This window comes from Orycteropus afer, unplaced genomic scaffold, assembly GCF_000298275.1.
Source record: "Orycteropus afer afer isolate SDZICR_OR568_19922 unplaced genomic scaffold, OryAfe1.0 scaffold00061, whole genome shotgun sequence".
Taxonomy (NCBI): Eukaryota; Metazoa; Chordata; class Mammalia; order Tubulidentata; family Orycteropodidae; genus Orycteropus; species Orycteropus afer.
This window is the reverse complement of record NW_006921648.1, coordinates 6724884-6743817: the sequence shown is the minus strand read 5'-3', so window position 1 is coordinate 6743817 and position 18934 is coordinate 6724884. Positions and strand designations below refer to the sequence as shown.

Sequence of the window (18934 nt, the reverse complement as noted above, 5' to 3'; positions counted from 1 at the left end):
TTTGATAAGTCCATTTGCTAAATCTGAATTAAGTGTTGCAGCTGGAGAACTCATTAGATTGTGTGAAAATAATATAAAAAGATTGAAAAAAAAAAAAAAAAAACAGCCTAAGAAACAAAACTATAACAGGGACAACCTCAAGAGCATATTATCTAAAAAAGATACAGAAGAGTTATTCCTGTTTGTGGTCATGTTTGACTCAACAGGCTGGAATATGAATCCCAAATATCTTCCTCCTGGTCCCTAGATCCTTGTTTCAGTTGGTAAGATGGCACCTTCTAAATCACCGTGAACTACACCTCGTGCCATCTACACCTTGTTTCCTGGCTTCTCGTTAATCTGAGAATCCCACCTCTGGCATCACCGAGTCTCACAATGCCTTCACTATGTATTTTTAAAGTGGATGTCACACACACACAAAGATTGTAAGCTTAAATAAAATAAAATGGAGGTGGACTCTAACACACGGGGTCACCATGAGTCAGAATTTGCTCAATGACAATGGATTTTTTTTTGCTTTAGCCCAGTGTACCCAACTTTTATTTTGCCAGGTCGGAGCATGAAAACCAAAACTGGATAAAAAAAGAACAAAGCTATTATTTGCTAGTGTCGTCATTTCATAAAAGGAAAGCTATTTTAATAGTACGTGAGGAGGACAAAGGAATCAAGTCTGATCCTTCCCTAGAAAAGAGAGTTGACAACCACAGTATACTGTCTTTGTTGTTCTCTTATTCTCATAAGCCAGTAAACATGTCACCAGAGACACTCACTAGGTTTTGAACTGGTCTTGGGAACGACTGTCTGGAACAACACTTGAATCCACTCTTGAGGTACCTTCCTTGCACACCTCGCAAAGAACACACTGCTGCTGCTTTCTAGTGAGGGACAGTTTCAATCCTGATCCACAATGGTTCAGATAAGAGGATGGGAGGAACAAAGAAACTACCTTCTGTATCTGCTTTGTATCATTAGCCCTCATTAAGGTTTCACATTGTCCATAGTTTAAAGTTTTCTTATTCTACGCCACACCAAGACAAAAAAAACAAAAAAACAAACAAAAAAAATCATTAATTCCCTAACGTACAACTTTTTTTTGTAGAAAGATCATTTTAAAAACTGACAACCCAAAACTATAAATGGTAAATTTCCATTTTCCATTCAGAATGCTCATCTGCTTTCTATGCTTAACACCTTAATTTTTGTGACTATCATTTGAAAAGGACTCCCAATAAAATACCATATCGTTTTAAATGCAATTATTATTAGCCTTTCTATTTTAACAGAGGCATTTCTCTATTTAATCTGAGTCCAGGAAGTAAAAAAATCTTAAAAGAGATAAGGAGCAGTCTGCCTACACTAATGGAAACTACCTCCAATCTCTCTCTCCCCCTCTCTCTGTCTGTCTGTCTCTCTCCTTCCCTCCCTCCCTCCCTGCCACTCTCCCTCTCCAGTTTGGATCTTTCTAAGGTTTTTCCACAGAATTTACTTAGTTCTGTTTCCCGCAGTTTACACAATGATGTAACGTTATGAGAGGTCAGAGAGGTGATCTTTTCCTGTCTGTCTGTCCATCCATCTATCCATCCACTTACTCAGTCATACATGTATCCAGATGAGGAGCTCTGATGGCACGGTGCCTAAGGCATTTGCCTGCTAACAGGAAGGTTGGTGGGTCAAACCTACCAGCCACTCCATGGAAGGAAAATGGGGCAATGTACTTCTGTAAAGATTTATAGCCTCAGAAACCCAAAAGGGGTTGGTATGAGTCAGAATCGACCTGAGGCAGTGAGTTTGGTTTGGTTTTTGTATTCAGTCATCCATCTATTTATCTACTTAGTACCTCTGTCCATCTGTCTGTCTACCTACCTCCTTACCATACATACATACATCTTTCTATACACCCATCCAATGAGCTACGATATCTACCTCCTCACCCTCTTCTCTACCCTGAAATAGAAGCTTCTATTCATAGGTTATGAATATAGGATGTGAATGATTTTCTAGCTTGTGGCTTGGCTTTGCAAGTCCTTGTTTCTTTTTACTGGACACTCTTATGAGTCCTTTGAGAAACCCTGACAAGCACAGGGCTGTGCATGTGTGTGTGTGTGTGTGCGCGTGCACGTGCACACATGCGCACGCACACATGTGCTCAAAGGGAAAGAGCAAAATACTTGATGTTGTGGCATTTTCTTTTGGTTTCTATTAAGTTGAAGCATATGAAATTGCCACTATTCCACCATGTTTGTCCCACAAAAATAACAATTTCATACTGTGCGATCTTATATGATATTAGAAATGAAATACTAAGGGCTCAAAACAAAACAAAACAAAAAAGGCATCAAATAAAAAAAAACCAAACAGAATCCTGTTGCATGGCGCCTCTTTGGCTCACTCTAGGGACCCTTACAGGCCAGTGCTATCACTGTATGTCACACACTGGGTGGCATTCGGGGACCTTTCAAGGGAATGCATGCTTTATGGGAAGGAAGAAATGGCCCTGGTCAGTTTCAGTGCAACAAGATCACTCTAGTACTTCAGAGCCCACCCTGTATTTCTCTCCCAGTCTCTTCTAGCTCCTTTCTGCCGTGATGTGCAGGGACTTTTTCATGCACTGATCGTTAGGAAATGTTAACATATTAGCAAGCAGAACAAGCATGACAAATGTCTGTCTTGTAAGATCATGTTTTCATTAAAGCTCTGTACACATCATATATATTTTCAGAAATATTTGTGGCACAATTCATTGAACAGGAAATATACCACCCCCACCCCTCCCCCCGCTGCTCAAAGATGCAACAATGACCAAGTTACAATACACGAAGAAACCAAGAGCCAGTCAATAAGGAGAAGCCTGCCCTCAGGCTTAATTCAAGCAAGCCATTCATTGAGCTAATGTGATGATGGACCTGTCAATTCCAGACCGTACCACAGACACATCAGCAACACCAAGAGGCATGCAATGACCACATGACCGTGTGCCCCACTGCCATGCTTTGATTGGTTCAAGCTCAGAACACAAGTTTCTTTGACAGACTTTGGATGGTTGTCTTGACATAAATCAAAGTGGGCTTAAAAATAAAGTTTTGGTGAGATCAACTGCTTACCAAATGTTTCCTAAATGCCAAGAAAAGATGTTTGCCTAGTCCCACTATATTCTTCAACGGAATCATAAAATTACCTAGTCTACTCAGGTCTTTGTCTTTAGGGGGACTCTGTGCCCACACCAGATGGTCTTCATTCTGGAGGTCAATGTTCCGAGCTCTTGGATGCTCCCAGATCACCAGCATGTGATCAGTTGACCAGGAAAGATTATGGGCAGGGAGCTGCAAGGTGCTTGGGAAGGACCTCTGGACAGTTCTGGGCATACTGGTGTTCAATGTTGTCCAAGGGTCTCTGAATCTTTAATTTGTTCATGGCTCAATTTGTGCTGATGAAAGGAAAATCCTACCAACTGGGGACATCAAACTTTTGATTCCATGACTTCTGCAGAGTGAGTTTCATGATTGCAGGGAAAGTTTGTTGCAGTATCTCTTTGGATTGATTAACAACCCGTGAGCGTGACCAAAGCCTTCTCGATTCTTGCTGATGTCACTTCTAATTTTGCAGCAGTTTCTTTTGGTTAAAGTTGTTTTGTTTTCTTTGTCATCTTTTCTCCTGGAGAATAACAACTGAAAGTCCCCCACTGTGCTCCTCGGCTGCACTAGTGCAAAAGGGACTGCTTATAATATCTCCTGAGATACGTTCTACGTGCATGGTCATCTTTCACGTACTTTCAAAAGCTATTCTGCTAACTCCACATTTGCCCCCGAATGTACATCTTCAATTAAATGGTCTTCCTGCTCTCTACCTACTCACTAAGATTAAAGGACATGCCACCGTTTCATAGGTAACACCTCAGAAATCAAACCAGAAATATCATTTTAAAGATTGTTTTCTGGTAATTGACTGGACCTATCAGTGCACTGACCTCAATGTCATAATTCCATATGTAGCAAGTGCCTCGCTTATAATGAAGTTAAATAGGGCCACTAATCCATTTCCACAGAACCAGGAAGACCTCATGTGTCAATTTCCCTAATGAACAAGGGGCCAATTATGTGGGGAAGGGCATATTTATTTGGTTTGTTCAGCTGAAGCTAATAGAGTAAAGTGGGACCTGCAGGGTTTTTCAAAATTTACCAGTCTAAGGGAGAGGGCAATTTCTCCATGGGACACATTGCCGATTCATCTTACTATGAAAATAACAGATTTCATACATTATCTGCATATATGGTCCTCCAAACGAAGCAACATTTTAACTTCATTTTTAGATGAATTCAAGTTGATGGCTGAATTGTCAAGTAATTTTATTTTAGAACAGTATTGGATATGATTTTTTTCAAATGTCTAGATAGGTCTTACTCAAGAAAGCAATTTAAATTATATCTTTGTAAACTTTTTTTCCCCCCTCCAACTAGAGGACAGATGCACTTATACTAAGAATCAAGATAAAAATCCAAAGAAATAAATCCGTTTAAGATTCTTATAATTACACAGTAGGCTAAAGTCACTATGATTATAATTATATACAAAGTGGGTGTTTGAGAAGTTAGCATCTAGAGGTATTTTCATAAAAATAATTAAGGGTTGTAGCTGAACTGCATTACAATCGACACTGTGTGAATCTTCAGGGTGCAGGATTTCCTAGCATTAAGCCTTTTTATCTGTTGGATGATCTTGAGAATTTCAAGACTGTCATTATTTTTCTTAGCCTTATTAATCCTCTCTATTCTCCTAAGCCGGTGTCAGCGTGTACTGCAAACAGTAACTTACACAAAACGTATTTTGCTCCTTGGCAACTGAGTATTGGGGGACCGGATGATTTTTAGATTTAGAATGGCATCTTGATCATTGTTGGAATTATTTGGAGGCCACCTACAGCTTTGATCACTTGTGACGGCCGTTTATAAGAAAACCATCATCGTCATCATCATACCTGAGTACAACCAGACAGCCGATGCCCAACCCTATCTTGCCAAAGAGCCATTGGTCATAAATTTTTCTGCATGGGGTTTTCAAAGTGTAGCTTTTAGGGTTCAGGATTTGATCTTGCTTTTATTAGATCACAGAAGAATCCCACAGCTGCAATGAGCTAACAACACACCTTGTGAGGAATGAAATGCAACTGCAGAGAAAGCACACCACAGTAAACCTGGGTAGGAGCTCAGTCGCAACAGGCCGGGTGGGGAGACCAGTGGCTGCCGATACCTCTCCACCAAGAGTCAAAGACATCACCTGCTTACCTGTCTGACCCAGCATGCCTCAGCCACACATGCAAATTGTTATAATTATTATTTTATTCATGAGACAGATTGGAAAATCAAAGATGTCATTACCAGAAGAAGCACCTCCATGACGACCGGGCATGCATAGCACCTGAACATTCACATTTGTGTCCTCAGAAAACAGAGCCAAGGAGTTGCATTCAATATGAAAACACGCACATTGTTTTTTTTTTTTTTTTTTTTCTTAAGGCACAATATACAAAAATCGCTCTGGCTTGCTGCTTCAGGAACCAACTCATTTGTTAAGCCCAAGTAACAAAGCTCCCCGCCAGTCCACCCTGACTTCTGCAAACACCAGTCCCTTGCACTGTCAGTCTCCACACATCATGTGCATTTGCAAATATAAGTTGACTGACGGTTACAGGATCGGACACTGGGCATTGCCAAAAAGAATGCATCTCCTTATGAGTGCCAGATAAACACCCTCCCCGTTTCCTTTAGTTAAAATTTAAAATGCAACAGAGGGAAGGCTTCCCCTGCTGTAAAACATTGCAAAACGAGACAGAGTGGGCTTGAAATCTAGGTAAACACCTGCAGGGTCATCTTCTGTTTTCTTGCTCTGAGTTAGATGAAGCCATGGTCTTATGTAGAAGACCATGAGAAGGTTGTACGGGGAGTCTACCGTGTGTGCATGCAAGGTGTGTTGGCACAGGAATCGAGAGATCTATAAAACAACTCAAGAGGGACAAGACGTATCATTGCTTTGTGTCTTGGCAGAGAGGAAGAGGAGTTCACAATGAACGAGTCTTATTCGTTCATCCCCACTCTAGGTGGCGCCGTGTGTACTTTCACTGTGACAGCTGACTTTTGGGTGCCACCTCCCAAGCAGTCATGCATTTCCACCAAGGCTGGCCAAGACGCTCCTCTCCCACCAGCTAAGTTAATTTGCAAGTGCTCTGCAAGCACGTGAAGAAAGATGCTTACCTGTCACTGTAGGCAGCGGCAGTGGCAGGAGTAGGCTGGGCATAGCGGTACGCAGCATAACCACCCTACAACACAAGGAGAAAGTAGACTCAGAGACGCACAGGAGCCCAGCTCGGGGGACGCCCAGTAGCGAGACCACACAAGAACAGCCGTTAACCCAACTCTACCAACCTAAGGTTGCGGTTAATGAGCTTAGTATCGAAGCAGAAGAACACGCTGGGGAGATAAGGGCTTGAGATCAACCCCAGCTGGATGTTAACGGTTAGCAGTTTGAACCACACCCAGATGAAGCCAGGCCCTCGGAAGGAAATACACCTGCATGTTAATTAACGGTGATTGTCTTGGGATGGGGAAAACCACAGGAAATTATTTAAACACTCTTCATAGTTAGCTGCACTTCCCAGATGTTCTGAAATGATTATGCTTAACCATTACTTGTTAGTCATTTTTGTAAATTTTATGCCAACGGTCTCTGATTCTTAGAAGTTTAGGAAGCACCGAGTTTTTGTGGATGGGATGGAAATTTTGGCAAAGGCTATCGGTGAAGTCTGCACAACAGGACTGATGTAACTGATCTCACTGAATTGTAGACAGGAAGAATGTTGAACTGGCAAATGCATTTTCTGCATTTTTACAACAATAACAAACTAGAGGTCAAGTAGATGCCCTCTTATTTTTAAAAAAGGACAAATCACACAATCCTTTGATTGGAAGTTAGCCGTCATCTCCCACATGTATGATCGTTTGACTACTCAAGCTAATAAAGAAGGCTCTTTAGTTTTCTAAAAGCTACATAATCATTATAAAAAGGAATGGTGGATGTTTCTTGCAAATTCGGTCTTTTCAGCTCAACCACACGGGTTCAGATGGGGGATTGGTTTGGTGTACAAAATATGATAACATCTTCCAATTTGTAAACAAAACCATTAAGAGAAAAAATTCCGAAAAAAATATCATTAACATTTAGCTGGATGTAACGGTAATTGTAATTGTTCAATTAAGCAGAGAGGACAAGCAAATGTGCATCTTTGAAAGGAACTGTGTTCAGTGGTGCATCGATGATCAAACTGTGAAAATAACAGAGCTTCTTGTTCAGCGGACCACAACGATGCATCAGGCATTGCTGAACGATCTTGGCACAATTAAGAAACAGGACCCAGTCACCACTGACAGATGACACAGGGGCTGTTCAAGATGTGATGAGAAGAAACAGGCCCGTGGTCCTCCGCAGAGGGGCTCTCGCCCTTACCGAACTGGGCAACTCAGGTCAGGATAGTGCGTCTGAGAGTGGTGGTGGGTAGATGCCTTCACATTGACTGCGAGTCATGACAGCATGTGTGCGGGACACATCTACCCCACAGATTTTTCAAGGCCGTGATATCTACTGATAAAACCAGGACTGGGGGAGTTGATTAAATTTGGCTCCATGTACAGGAGGCAACCAAGTCATCGGAAAGGAATCGTTGAAGCAGAAAAGCTGCACAAGGCATCTTTCAAAATGTGGGTGAGCTGCTCAACCATTTCCTTCAACCCTCTTCCAGCCACAGCTCACTTTGCAAGGAACTTTGTGTCTGTGTATGTGTGTGTGTGTGTGTGTGTCTTACTTGCACAGCAAATCCACGAACATCCTTTCAGATGTTCATTCTTTGGATCAGCCCCAGAGAAGACAGATCCCAGACATCCTGACAGATAACCACCAATAATTTGGAGCCAGTTTTTTTTTTTTTTTTAATCTCCTCTAGAAAACAATGTGGAAGTTAAAAAACAGGTGCTAGCCAGCCACCACCTGGTGTTCCAGGCACCATGTTGTCTAATTAGGTACCCGGAAACTCATTAAAATTTGCTGAGGAGTTGTACAAGCAAAGCAGTATGTCGTACCAGCACTGGGCTCCGACACAAACTGATGGGCTGGGGGAAATTAGGTCACCAGGTTTCAGGAGGCATGCTTTTCATCTGTTTGCCTGTCTCCCACGAGGCATACAGAAAGATGCAGGACAGGTGTGGTGGTGGGGATATGAAACTTAAGGAGGGACAGGGTTTGGCTAGTTGCTGGTGGTGGCAGTTGGCGTCTGAGGCCTCCATGTGTACAGAATAGAACAGTACTCATGGGGTTTGCAAGGCTGTGACTTTTCATACGTTGATCACCAGGGCTGTCTTCCAAGGTGTCTCTGCATGGGTTCAAACTGCTAACTTTCCAGCTAGTGGCCCAGCACTTGACTGCTTGCACTATAGGTTAACTGTAATTGGCTGGAAACTTTGAAGGGAGAAAATGTTTGTGTGTGTATGTGTGTGTGTGTGTGTAAATTTTTTTCTCTCTGGGATTTGGGGGAGAAGGTGTTTACATAGGTCACCAGATGCCATAAAAACTGTGATTTGGGACTCAGTAGAAACATCTAGTAATGTCCACTTGGATTTGTATCTGTCCCTGAAGCTGTCGTAGTTTGGCCAGTGAAAGCAGTGAGTGAGGCTGACAGGCAGGAAGAAGGGCTGGAGTGGGGATAGGGAGTAACGGACATAGAACCATACTGATGACTTGTTTGGAAGCCCTCGCAGAAACATAAAATGCACGTGTGTACACTCGGGATCCTTCTGCACAAGAGGGGTGGCCACCCGTGAAGACGCTGGAAGGACTTCCATTCCATGTGCACACAATGTGGCCATTTAGGCAAAATGAGCATCAGTATCCAAGGCAGACACAAATAGTCGATGCCCTGATGTTTGTCTCTGTTAGGGAGAGGTTGGTTCACAAGCATCCTGGTTCAGAAGTCAAGGCAGCCAGTGGGGAGACCTGGAGCTTGATAAGGCTTCAGTGCTGTCCAGCTGGGTTTCTGGTGGTGATGGGAACACTCCACACCTGTGCTGTTCGACATGGTGGCTACTTATCACCAGTGGAGGAGTGCCCTGGTGGCACAAACCATTAAGGGCTCGCCTACTAACCAAACAGTGGGTGGTTTGAACCCCGCCAGAGGTGCCCTAGAAGAAAGGCCTGGTGATCTACTGCCAAAAAAAAAAAAAAAAAAAAAAACAGCCATTGAAAACCCTAAGGAGCACAGTTCTGTCACACTTGGGGTCACCATGAGTTGAAGTTGGCAACTGGTTTGATTTTTGGAACGTTGTCGTTAGTGACTATTGAGTGCCTGAAATGTGACTTGTGCAATTAGCTGCATTTTTTATTTTAATCTAGTTCATTTGAATTAAGATTTAAAAAGCCTCCTATGGCTGGGAGTTACACTATTAAAACTGCACAGATCTAAGTGATCCCTGACACAGGTAATAACTAAAAATGGGGATTTGGTGGCTCGATACGTCCGAGTGTATGCACTGCACCGTCTTTCCCTGCAATTGTTCTTCCGCATGAAATCTGTTTCAGACAATGACAGAATTGTGTATTAACTTAGTGCTCATGTGCCCACGCTGTAAAATGAACAACAACAAAAATACAAATTGCTTTAATTTGCCTTTCTAACGGGTGACTCTCATCAATTTGATTGCCCCATATTTTGCGGCTCGCTGAGCATGGCCAGGACTTCTACAAGGTTCCATGCGAGTGTCTGGAGAAGGAGGACTCAAGTGCTACCAGCAGACCGTGTTCACATCAAACCCGGTCCTCCCAGTGCCTCGGACCGAACTGTGTGCTTGCCAACTAGAACATTCCCACTCATAAACCGAAGGAAAAGGGGGTGAGGAGCATAAGATGGTTCAACATTCCCTTCTCAGAACACAGACTCCTTTTTCACATGTCGACAAGCAAAAGATTTGTGTGATCACACGTAAAGTATCACTGTGAAACGGACATGATGGGTTGTTTCTCCAAAATTGTGGCTATGGGGACACAGGCTCACAGGGTCTGAGAATTTTTTTTTTTTTTTTTTTTTGTTAGCAAGGCCTCTGGCGGTCCACTGAAGAAGACACCAATTAAGGGCCTAAAACTTTTCCCCGAGACGGTTGGGGAAAACTTGCCAAAAAAAAAAAAAAAAAAACCCTCACTGCCATCAAGTCGGATCCGACTCATAGCAAGCCCTCCTTGGGTTTCTGAGGCGGTATCACTATGGAAGTAGATTGCCCAACCTTCCTTCCGAGGAGTGGCTGGTGGCTTTGAACCACCAGCCTTCTGGTTAGCAGTCAAGTGCCTTAGGCACTTTGGTGGGCCATCCTAACATGACACTGATGACCTTGTGGCCCTCCAATCCAAGGTGTCTCCGAGACCTTGACCATGGAAAGCAAGCCTTCAACTTTACAGCATTCTTTTGGAAAAAGAAGTTGCAGCAGCTAAGTGAATTACTTAAAAAGGGGGATGCAAATTGAACACACTGGTGGGGACGTGGGACAGCAGGACTGTACATGTCTACTTCTTCTCTTCAGCTTGGGTGCCTAAAAGAAACGGTTGCCATGGAACCACTTCCAGCTTACGGCAACCCTGTGTGGATCAGGTAGAACTGTACTCTGCAGGGTTTCAATGGCTGGTTTTGAGGAAGTCGGGGACCAGGATTTTCTTCTGAGGTGCCTCTGGGTGGATCTGAACGGCCAACCTTTGGGTTAGGAGCCAAGGGTGGGAACTGTTGCACCTCCCAGGGAGTCCAATAAAGTGATAACGGCCTTAGTCAAAGCTAGCAGGGGCCTCCTTACTGAGAATATGCGAGGGCTTCACTTTGTGCAAAGCAGGTGGATCATGAAACATGTAGCTCAGTGAACATTTCATTGACTACGGTAACAGAGAAACATCTGTGAAGTGGAAACTGCGGTATGAACCATTCTGCCCATTTGTCGGCTTCATACAGCCAGCTCTCAAGTGTGGCAACTGACATTTCGTGTTCTTGAGATGGGACGATGAATGCTGATCTTAGCAAAGTGGATTATTCTCTGCTTTCTTAGGCCTACCTGCCCCCTTTTCCTGTTAGATTTTTTATTAAGACGTGATCAATGCTGATGGTAAAAAGAAATATGTGCTTTCTTAACTGACTTAATAGTGAATACGAGTGGGACCTGCAGGGCCTGGGGAAGCCCAGGCCATAAAACAACCCCTGATCTTTCCTTACATTTCTTTTCATTTTTATTTGCCGCTTTTAGTGTTTGATTATAGACCAGATTGGGGGAGTCTCAGCCTGTTACACTCCAGTGTAACGGAGTGTGTGTGTAAGTCAAGTGTGACTCTTTTGCCTTCCTATAAATTTGTTTATCTGTGAGTTGCTTCAACAGAGGGAAACTGGTTTGAAAGCAGTAACAATAGGTGTGAAGCAAATTTCTGACCAGCTACAATGAGCCCAGGGAGAGCTACGTTGGTTGTGTTGTTGTGGTTGATGCCTTCTACTTGGTTCCGACTGACAGTGACCACATGTGACAGAACAGAATTGCCCCAAACGGTTTTCCTGGCTATAATCTTTATGGAAGCATATTGCCAGGCCATTTTCCCTCGGGACCCATTGGGTGGGCTCCAACTGCCATCCTTTCCGCTGTCGGCTGAGCGCTTAACAACCGCACCACCAGGGCACCTTATTCTGACTCTCAAAGCTGGATTTCCAGGAGGTATTTGGGTTAACCATTCTAGATGAGTCTAGGAACCTATTGAAAACTTACCCAGAGAATTCATTCCATGAAACCCTTGAATTTGTTTCACTGAATTGATGTTGGTTGTGTCAATGCTTTGGGAGTGCATCACATCGCAAGCCTCCCAATGTGATGGACTCATGACCTAACCAAGCTCATAGCCCAGGCCGGCCAGACAGGAAAACAGCCCTCATGTTGGAAGGGTCTGCCCAAGCCAATCAGTACACACATCAGAGGAGCAGGGACAATCTAAAGATGACCATCCCTGCTCTAGAAGAACGAACATCAAAACTGGAAAATTCAGTTGAGTCTTTCCTCCTGGGTTAGAAAACATCTCCCCTCCCCGGAAGTTGTCTTGTTAGTAGGATTCCACAGCAAACCCAGATCAGAGTGAGGGGTTTTCCACCAGTTGGGAATTCATACCTGCAGTAATTTATTGCCATACACAGGCTCTTGATACACTACTCTATAAGGAAACAGAAATGTAATGTTTTCAATGCAAAACTGAAATAAATAAAAGAAAATGCATCATCAGACAGAAATTTCAGAGCAATCCATTTACAAGTTTGCTTCTCACATCATCACTAGGACCTGAGATAACCCACCAAACGTCACGGGGAACAAAGTGTGGCCAACCATTGTTTGATGGCAAATTCACTCTTTTATAGAAGAGTGGGTTGAGACTGAAGTACATTAATTATATTTGCGTGGTAACCGGTGTTTACTTTTAAAGAAGGAAAAAGGGTAATTTCATGGCTTCTCAACCTTCAACGTATGTCCTAGCAGTTCAAGTTAACGATCTCAAATTCCGTTCTTTGTGTCGTGACGGAGAGTGGAACACCTAGGATTTCATTTTGATGCCTAATAACTGGGGCAGTTAAGACAACAGCAGAGTGGCAACCATGATTCCATCTATACCATTTTTTTTTTTAAGTTAATTTCCACCTAACAGCAGAGAGCAGAATTACATTTTGTGAAATAAATAATGAAGCACGTGAAAAATGACAAAAGTTACTTTTTGTAATAGGTGCCTTAGGAAAACATCAATATGCATGTCCAGAAAAGCTACTGGTCATGCATATGGCATCCGCATGCCTTCACTTCCTTCCCGTCTAACATGGGCAGGGGCCTACTGACCCTGTCTACACAATGAGAAGCACTATTTGGCATTTAGTTATTCCCGGGCCAGGCTAATCTTTCATGTGATGCTAGAGACTGAAGTTCAATTTTCCAGCTCCCCATCTATGTGGTCGAACGTTTTGAAAGCCTGTCGTATAAGGAGACACAGACACATATACGTGTGCATGCTTGCATCTCTTGCATACTCTTTCCAGTTTAGTTTTATTTAACTTTTCTTTTTTAGTTTAAAATCTAAACTTTCAGAGCTGTACCTGTCAATGTGTAAATTGTGTCTCTGCATCTCTCTCTCCTGGCCCTTCCCTGTCTGTCTCCTTGTCCCTGTCTCCCTGACTCTGTCTCTCTCTCTGTCTCCCTGCCTCCTCCTCTCTCTCATCCCTAGATTTCAAGGCTTTTGTGAATGTTTCACAGGTAGGTGTTATTCTGCAGTGGCCGTCCCACTCCGACCTCTCCGTCTCAGCCCTCCTCTGCTTTCTTTCACTGCATTTTTCAGAGTGGGCTTGCAAAGGGCAGTGACTTCATCTGTTGGCTCAGTGCTTAAGCCTTGAACTCGGGCCAGATCATGTGGGCTCAAACCCCAGGCTCAGGGAGGTTTCTGTAAAGATTATTTAATCTCTTTTCTGGAAAATGATGTTCCCTCTTTTGAAAAAAATGGAGGTCACGAAATTCCTACTTCACAGGACTGTTGTGAGGAGAAAAGAGGGGGTTCATGAAACAGGGAGTAGCTCATCTCGGACATGTCCTTAGCGGCCGTGGACTTGGCAGCTAATACTGCATGGGGCGACCCCCTGCATTTGGGAACAAATGCTGGTCCTGCATCAAGCCTGTGATTGGCCATAGATCAGGCCATTAACTCCCGGAGTCTTGCTTCCCCAGGGTGACCCGCAAAGGACCAGCCTAACCCGGACCCTCCGTTAGACTGCGCTGACAGCAGGGTCTCAGGAGGAAGGAAGGACTTGGGTTTGATGTGGAGACTTTCTGCTTTTCAGCTTAACCTGTTACTGAAGCTGTGGCACTTCTGATACCTGAGCCCAAATACTGGGGAAATGGGGAAAGCTCCTGGTTATGAGCTCTGTGGGTGGCACAGGGATAGGAATTCAGATGGGTGTGTTTAGCCAGGGCAACAAACCAAAACTTTTCATAGGAGAACTGAGGACTGTGAAAATTCAATACTTGCTTCACTCATTTTTATTACTTTATATCTTCCTGGCCCTCTTTTCATTTAAATAATCATCCTCCAATCAAATGCTACATTCTTTGACTGCCCCTTGATTTTATTAAGACAAATGCTTCTATGAAATTCAGTGAGACTGTCCTTGTACACCACTATCCACTTATTTATTTTAACCTTCTGGGTCAGTTTCTAGCCCCCTTGAATCTATGGCTTCACCCCTGAATGGAAGGAATTACCATGTAGGTCTTGAAAGCATAGTCTATTTTTATTTCAAACAGTTTGTAATACCCACCTACCATTTCTACTATTACTAAGTTTTTTCTCTAATTTTACCTAACTTTTAATTAAAACAAACCTATTTAAGTGCATGTCATAAACAGTAATAATGAACGTGTAAATTTGATATGCTTGTTACATAAACTGTATACACACATGAATATATATGCCCCAGAGCACAGACACATTTTTGTTTTAAAAGACAGGTATTATACAAGATCAGCCTATATTTAATTTATATACATACCTATCTTTAAAAAATGCTGAATATTTAATATTATATGCAACTAACTTTTTTCTGTAATTTGATATGCTTTTTAAATGAAAACATTATTTATTTATTTAAATGGGTGTCACTAGCAGTTAAAAGCTCGTAGAATTGATATTCTTGCCTTTGTGTTGTTTCTTGCAATTGGGTTGTTGAGTGGATTACAAATCAATCGTAACCCCACACGGCAAGAGTGAAACTTCCCCATAGGGTTTTCTAGCATGTCATGATGTTTCTAGAAGGAGCCCTGACCGCACAGTGGTTAAGCGCTGAGCTGCTAACCAAAGGGTTATCAGTTTTAATCCACCAGCTTCTCCTTGGGGGAAAAAAGAATGTGGCAGTGTGTTCCATAAAGATTATAGCCTTGGAAACCCTACAGCGCACTTCTACTCTGTCCTATAGGGTCGCTATGAGTTGGAATCCACTGGATGGAAACCGCTCTGCTTTGGTTTGGAATCTATGGCAGCAGGTCACCAGTTCTCCCGAGGGGCCACTAGGTGGCTTCGAACCACTAACCTCTTGGTTAGCAGCTGAGGGTTTAACCATTGTACCACCAGGGCTCCTACTGATAAGCTGATTATACAAATTACATATATGATTGCACTCGTACACACATTTTTATTTTAGAGGTAAGTATTTTAAAAGACTGGTATATATCTAAACCAAAAACGAAACAAAACGGAACAAAAAACTGCTGTTGAGTTGGACCTGACTCATAGCGACCCCTTCTTGGGTTTCCGAGGTGGTGTCTCTATAGAAGTAGATTGCCCCATCTTCCTTCAGAGGAGTGGCTGGTAGGTTTGAACTGCCAACCTTTTGGATAGCAGTCAAATGCCTTAGGCACTATGCCACCAGAGCTCCTGGCATTTATCTAGTTTATATAAATAGTTTAGATAAATACAGATCTTTTAAAATAAAACTGTATGTGTATGCATGTGTGTGTGGTCAGCTTCCTCAGGAGTAAGGGGCCTGAGACAGGACCTCTGCCCCCTCCATTCCGAAGCAAAAGCCCACTCCACCACCTGGATGACTGGCAGCCACGCCGTGCCCCAGAGTCTCCTCTGTGGCTAGAGGCAGTAGTCCTGCATGGGTGAGATCCCTTAGCGGAAGCTTTTTCTCTGCACTCGGCCCCAACAAGCCTGGCTGGTTTTCCTCTCGTTTCTGGCTCCCAGCATCTCCTAACAATCAAGCTCCTCCAGCAATTTCAGAACATCTGTGATCATCCCTCCCTCGCCCCTCCATCCTCCGCTTCTCTGAAGGAGGCAGTTCTAGACAGGAGGTTGTGGCTTGTCAGTTGCAAAGATCACGCAGGTCTTTCAAATCCTCTGGGCTCTGGCAGCACTGAGAAATGTCTGGAGGGCTCCAATATCAGGCAGAAGGCAGGCAAAGACCTTGGAGAGCAGGGAGGTGGCTGTGTTTGAGTTGCTCTGACAGACACCAGGGTGGAGGAGGATTTGAGCAGGAAGAATCTGAGATTCTCCTCTCTTGTCTCCCTCAGAAATCACCAAAGGTAGAAGCTTGCTACTCTGCCTACTAACATTTAAAACCAAAAACAAATGACAGGGTTCAAAGTCTTGGCTGTCACTTGTGGTTAACTCTCGACTCGAGATGACCCTGAAGGAGCTACAGGCACAAAAGGGACTTCTCTGTGACTCTTCTTTGGATGGAATCTCTCTTTCTAAAGGAGCCTTGGTGGCATGATAGTTAAGCGCTTGGCTGCTAACCAAAAGGGTGGGGTTTGAACCCACCGAGCAACTCCACTGGAAAGAGACCTGGTGGTCTGCTCTGGTGCAGATGACTAGCAAACCCTGAGAGGCAGCCCTCCTCCATGACACGGGGTTGCTAGGCATCAAGAACCAATTGGACAGTACCCAACAACCCCTTAGTCTGGAGGCTGAGACCTCTGTTCTGTTCTAAGTCCTTCTTCTCCATTTGCGTTGCTCTGGTGGATTTTCGGAGGCCAGTGGTAGAATTCTCACTTCCACGGGGGAGACCCAGGTTTGCTCAATTCCGGGCCAGAGCACCCCACGAGCAGCCCCCATCCATCTTTCAGTAGAGGCTGGCGTGTTGCTAGGATGCTGGACTGGTTTCAGCGGAGCTTCCAGACTAAGGCAGACCAGGAAGAAAGGCCTGGTGATCGACTTCTGAAAATCAGCCAATGAAAAAAAACTCTCTGGATCATCGTGGCCCAATGCGTTTTTGAATGGGGTTCCCATGTATCAGGGCCAGCTCAGTGACAGGTAACATAACATAGGGGATTTCCCACTGTAGCCACTGTTGTTGTTGTTATGTGCAACCCCTCCTTGGGTTTCTGAGGCAGTGTCATTATGGAAGTAGATTGCCCAATCTGCCTTCTGAGGAGTGGCTGGTGGGTTTGAACCGCCAGCCTTCTGGTTAGCAGTCAAGTGCCTTAGGCACTATGCTACCAGAGCTCCCACTGTAGCCACCAGCCATGATCAATGCGACACACTGTTCCATTACTCTAGTAATAGTTACTTGATTATTCTAACTTGCCTCTTCATTCTCTCTGGGGAATCCCCACAACCCCTACCTCCAGGTACCTTTTATCTCCACCGTTACACAAGAATCTATGACAAGATGAAAAGATACCTCCTTGCCATAACCGTAGGAAAACTCACTACAGCACAACAAGGTATGGGTTCAACAAATGATAGGTTAGGTTTCACTATTTGCTGTTATTTTCAACTATTCTCACCACAATCCACAGTGTTTTTCTTGGGTGGGTATCGATGGAGGTAGTTTGCTTTTTGGTGGATTCTTTGAATTAGTTCCTCCATTCTCCCTCTAGTTGCTTCCATGTCCCAAATTGAAAAGTCAGTTATGGCAACGATAGACCTGCTTCCCTCCACCTGCCAAGTTACCCACAGGCTGTACACAGGGAGGCTGAGGCTGCCGGCTGATGGTTTGGGCCATCGGGTACCCGAGGGTGTGGCTCAGCACCAGCTTGCTCCACCCCCAGCCTGCTCTCTCAGTTAGAATGGAACCAAGGGGAAGTCTGGCAACAGAGCATGCAGGCAGTAGCTGCTGAACCTACCCAGAAATGGTGAGTGGATGCTCAGGGGTGAATAAAGAGTAAGTAGGTTGTTGCCTCATTTCATTATTTAAAAATAAACAAACATTAATAAAGCAACCCAGAGACTATAGTGAATGTCCTTTGATGCAACAGGAATAGAATGTAACTGAGTCCATCACTGATGGGGACTCATGCCACATCTCCCAAATAATTCTCATTTCAAATTCACAAAGAAGGAAAGAAAGTAAACCAGTGCCTTTGCACTGACTCCTCTGTGACATCCATTTGATCAGACATGGTGCCATTTTTCTCTGTTTGTCTACAGAACAACGAATAGGATTCCCCTGAGCCTAGTGGAGGGCTACCAAACCAAACCCACTGCCATCGAGTTGATTCCAACTTACAGCAACCCTCATTGGGTTTTCAAGGTGGTAAATATTTACAGAAGTAGACTACCCCATCTTTCTTCTCTGGAGTGGCTGGTGGGTTTGAACCACCAACCTTCTGGTTATCAGTCAAATTCCTCACGCACTGTGCTACCAGACCTCCTTACCGGAGGGTGCTTGTAATAAAAATTACGTGATTATATATACATCCCAGCCCACCACACCCCCCAGAAAAAGTACTTCCCAATCATTTTGCACCGTGTTTGCTCCCAGTCATTTGTATGGCAAGGCGGCTAATATCCTGGCATAGGAACAAACAGCCTTTACATCAACAAACCTAAGTTCTGTTATGGGCTCCAGGATGGGGCGCAACCTACTCTTTTCTAAAAACAGAATTTTTAATAAAGGGGTGCCATTAACACCAATTCTAAGTCAGATTACTTTTTTTGGGAAATGGAGGAAATGAAGGGTTAGAGAAAGCTAGGATACAATGTTCAAGCTGGCAAACAGTTTGTTGGGAGAACTAGGAGATATTTCTTGCTAAAAATGTCCATGTGAGGGGGGGTGGGGAGAGACGGTCTTTCTGAAGCTTTTCCAATAAATAAATAATTAGATGAACTGATGAGGAAAACATTAGCCATGAAAGTACCTTTTAACCCTTTACAGCTGGTACCGACAGCTGTTCTCCCAAATATTTCACTGGAAACATACCGTATTGATAACATCAGAGAGAATTTCTTTTAGTTGTTGGGCTGGGTTCTTTACTTTGGCATGAAGAAATGCCTTGGTTTTGGGGTTCACCTTTATTCAGCTGTTGATCAAAAAGTTAATTGCATTCTACTGAACAGCATGGTGCCGAAGGCCTTGTGC

General features: G+C 43.7%; 1 protein-coding gene across 1 annotated transcript in view; it reads right to left on the bottom strand.

Moving 5' to 3' along the window:
• The window catches only part of RBFOX1 (RNA binding fox-1 homolog 1), a 440214-nt gene that overhangs the window by 33559 nt on the left and 387721 nt on the right, over window positions 1-18934 (bottom strand). Inside the window, exons 10-11 of the mRNA XM_007939608.2 lie at window positions 12213-12255; window positions 6246-6310 (exon numbers count right to left, since the gene is read on the bottom strand). Coding sequence (XP_007937799.1) covers window positions 6246-6310; window positions 12213-12255 — 108 coding nt within the window. The remainder of the gene's footprint in view (window positions 1-6245; window positions 6311-12212; window positions 12256-18934) is intronic.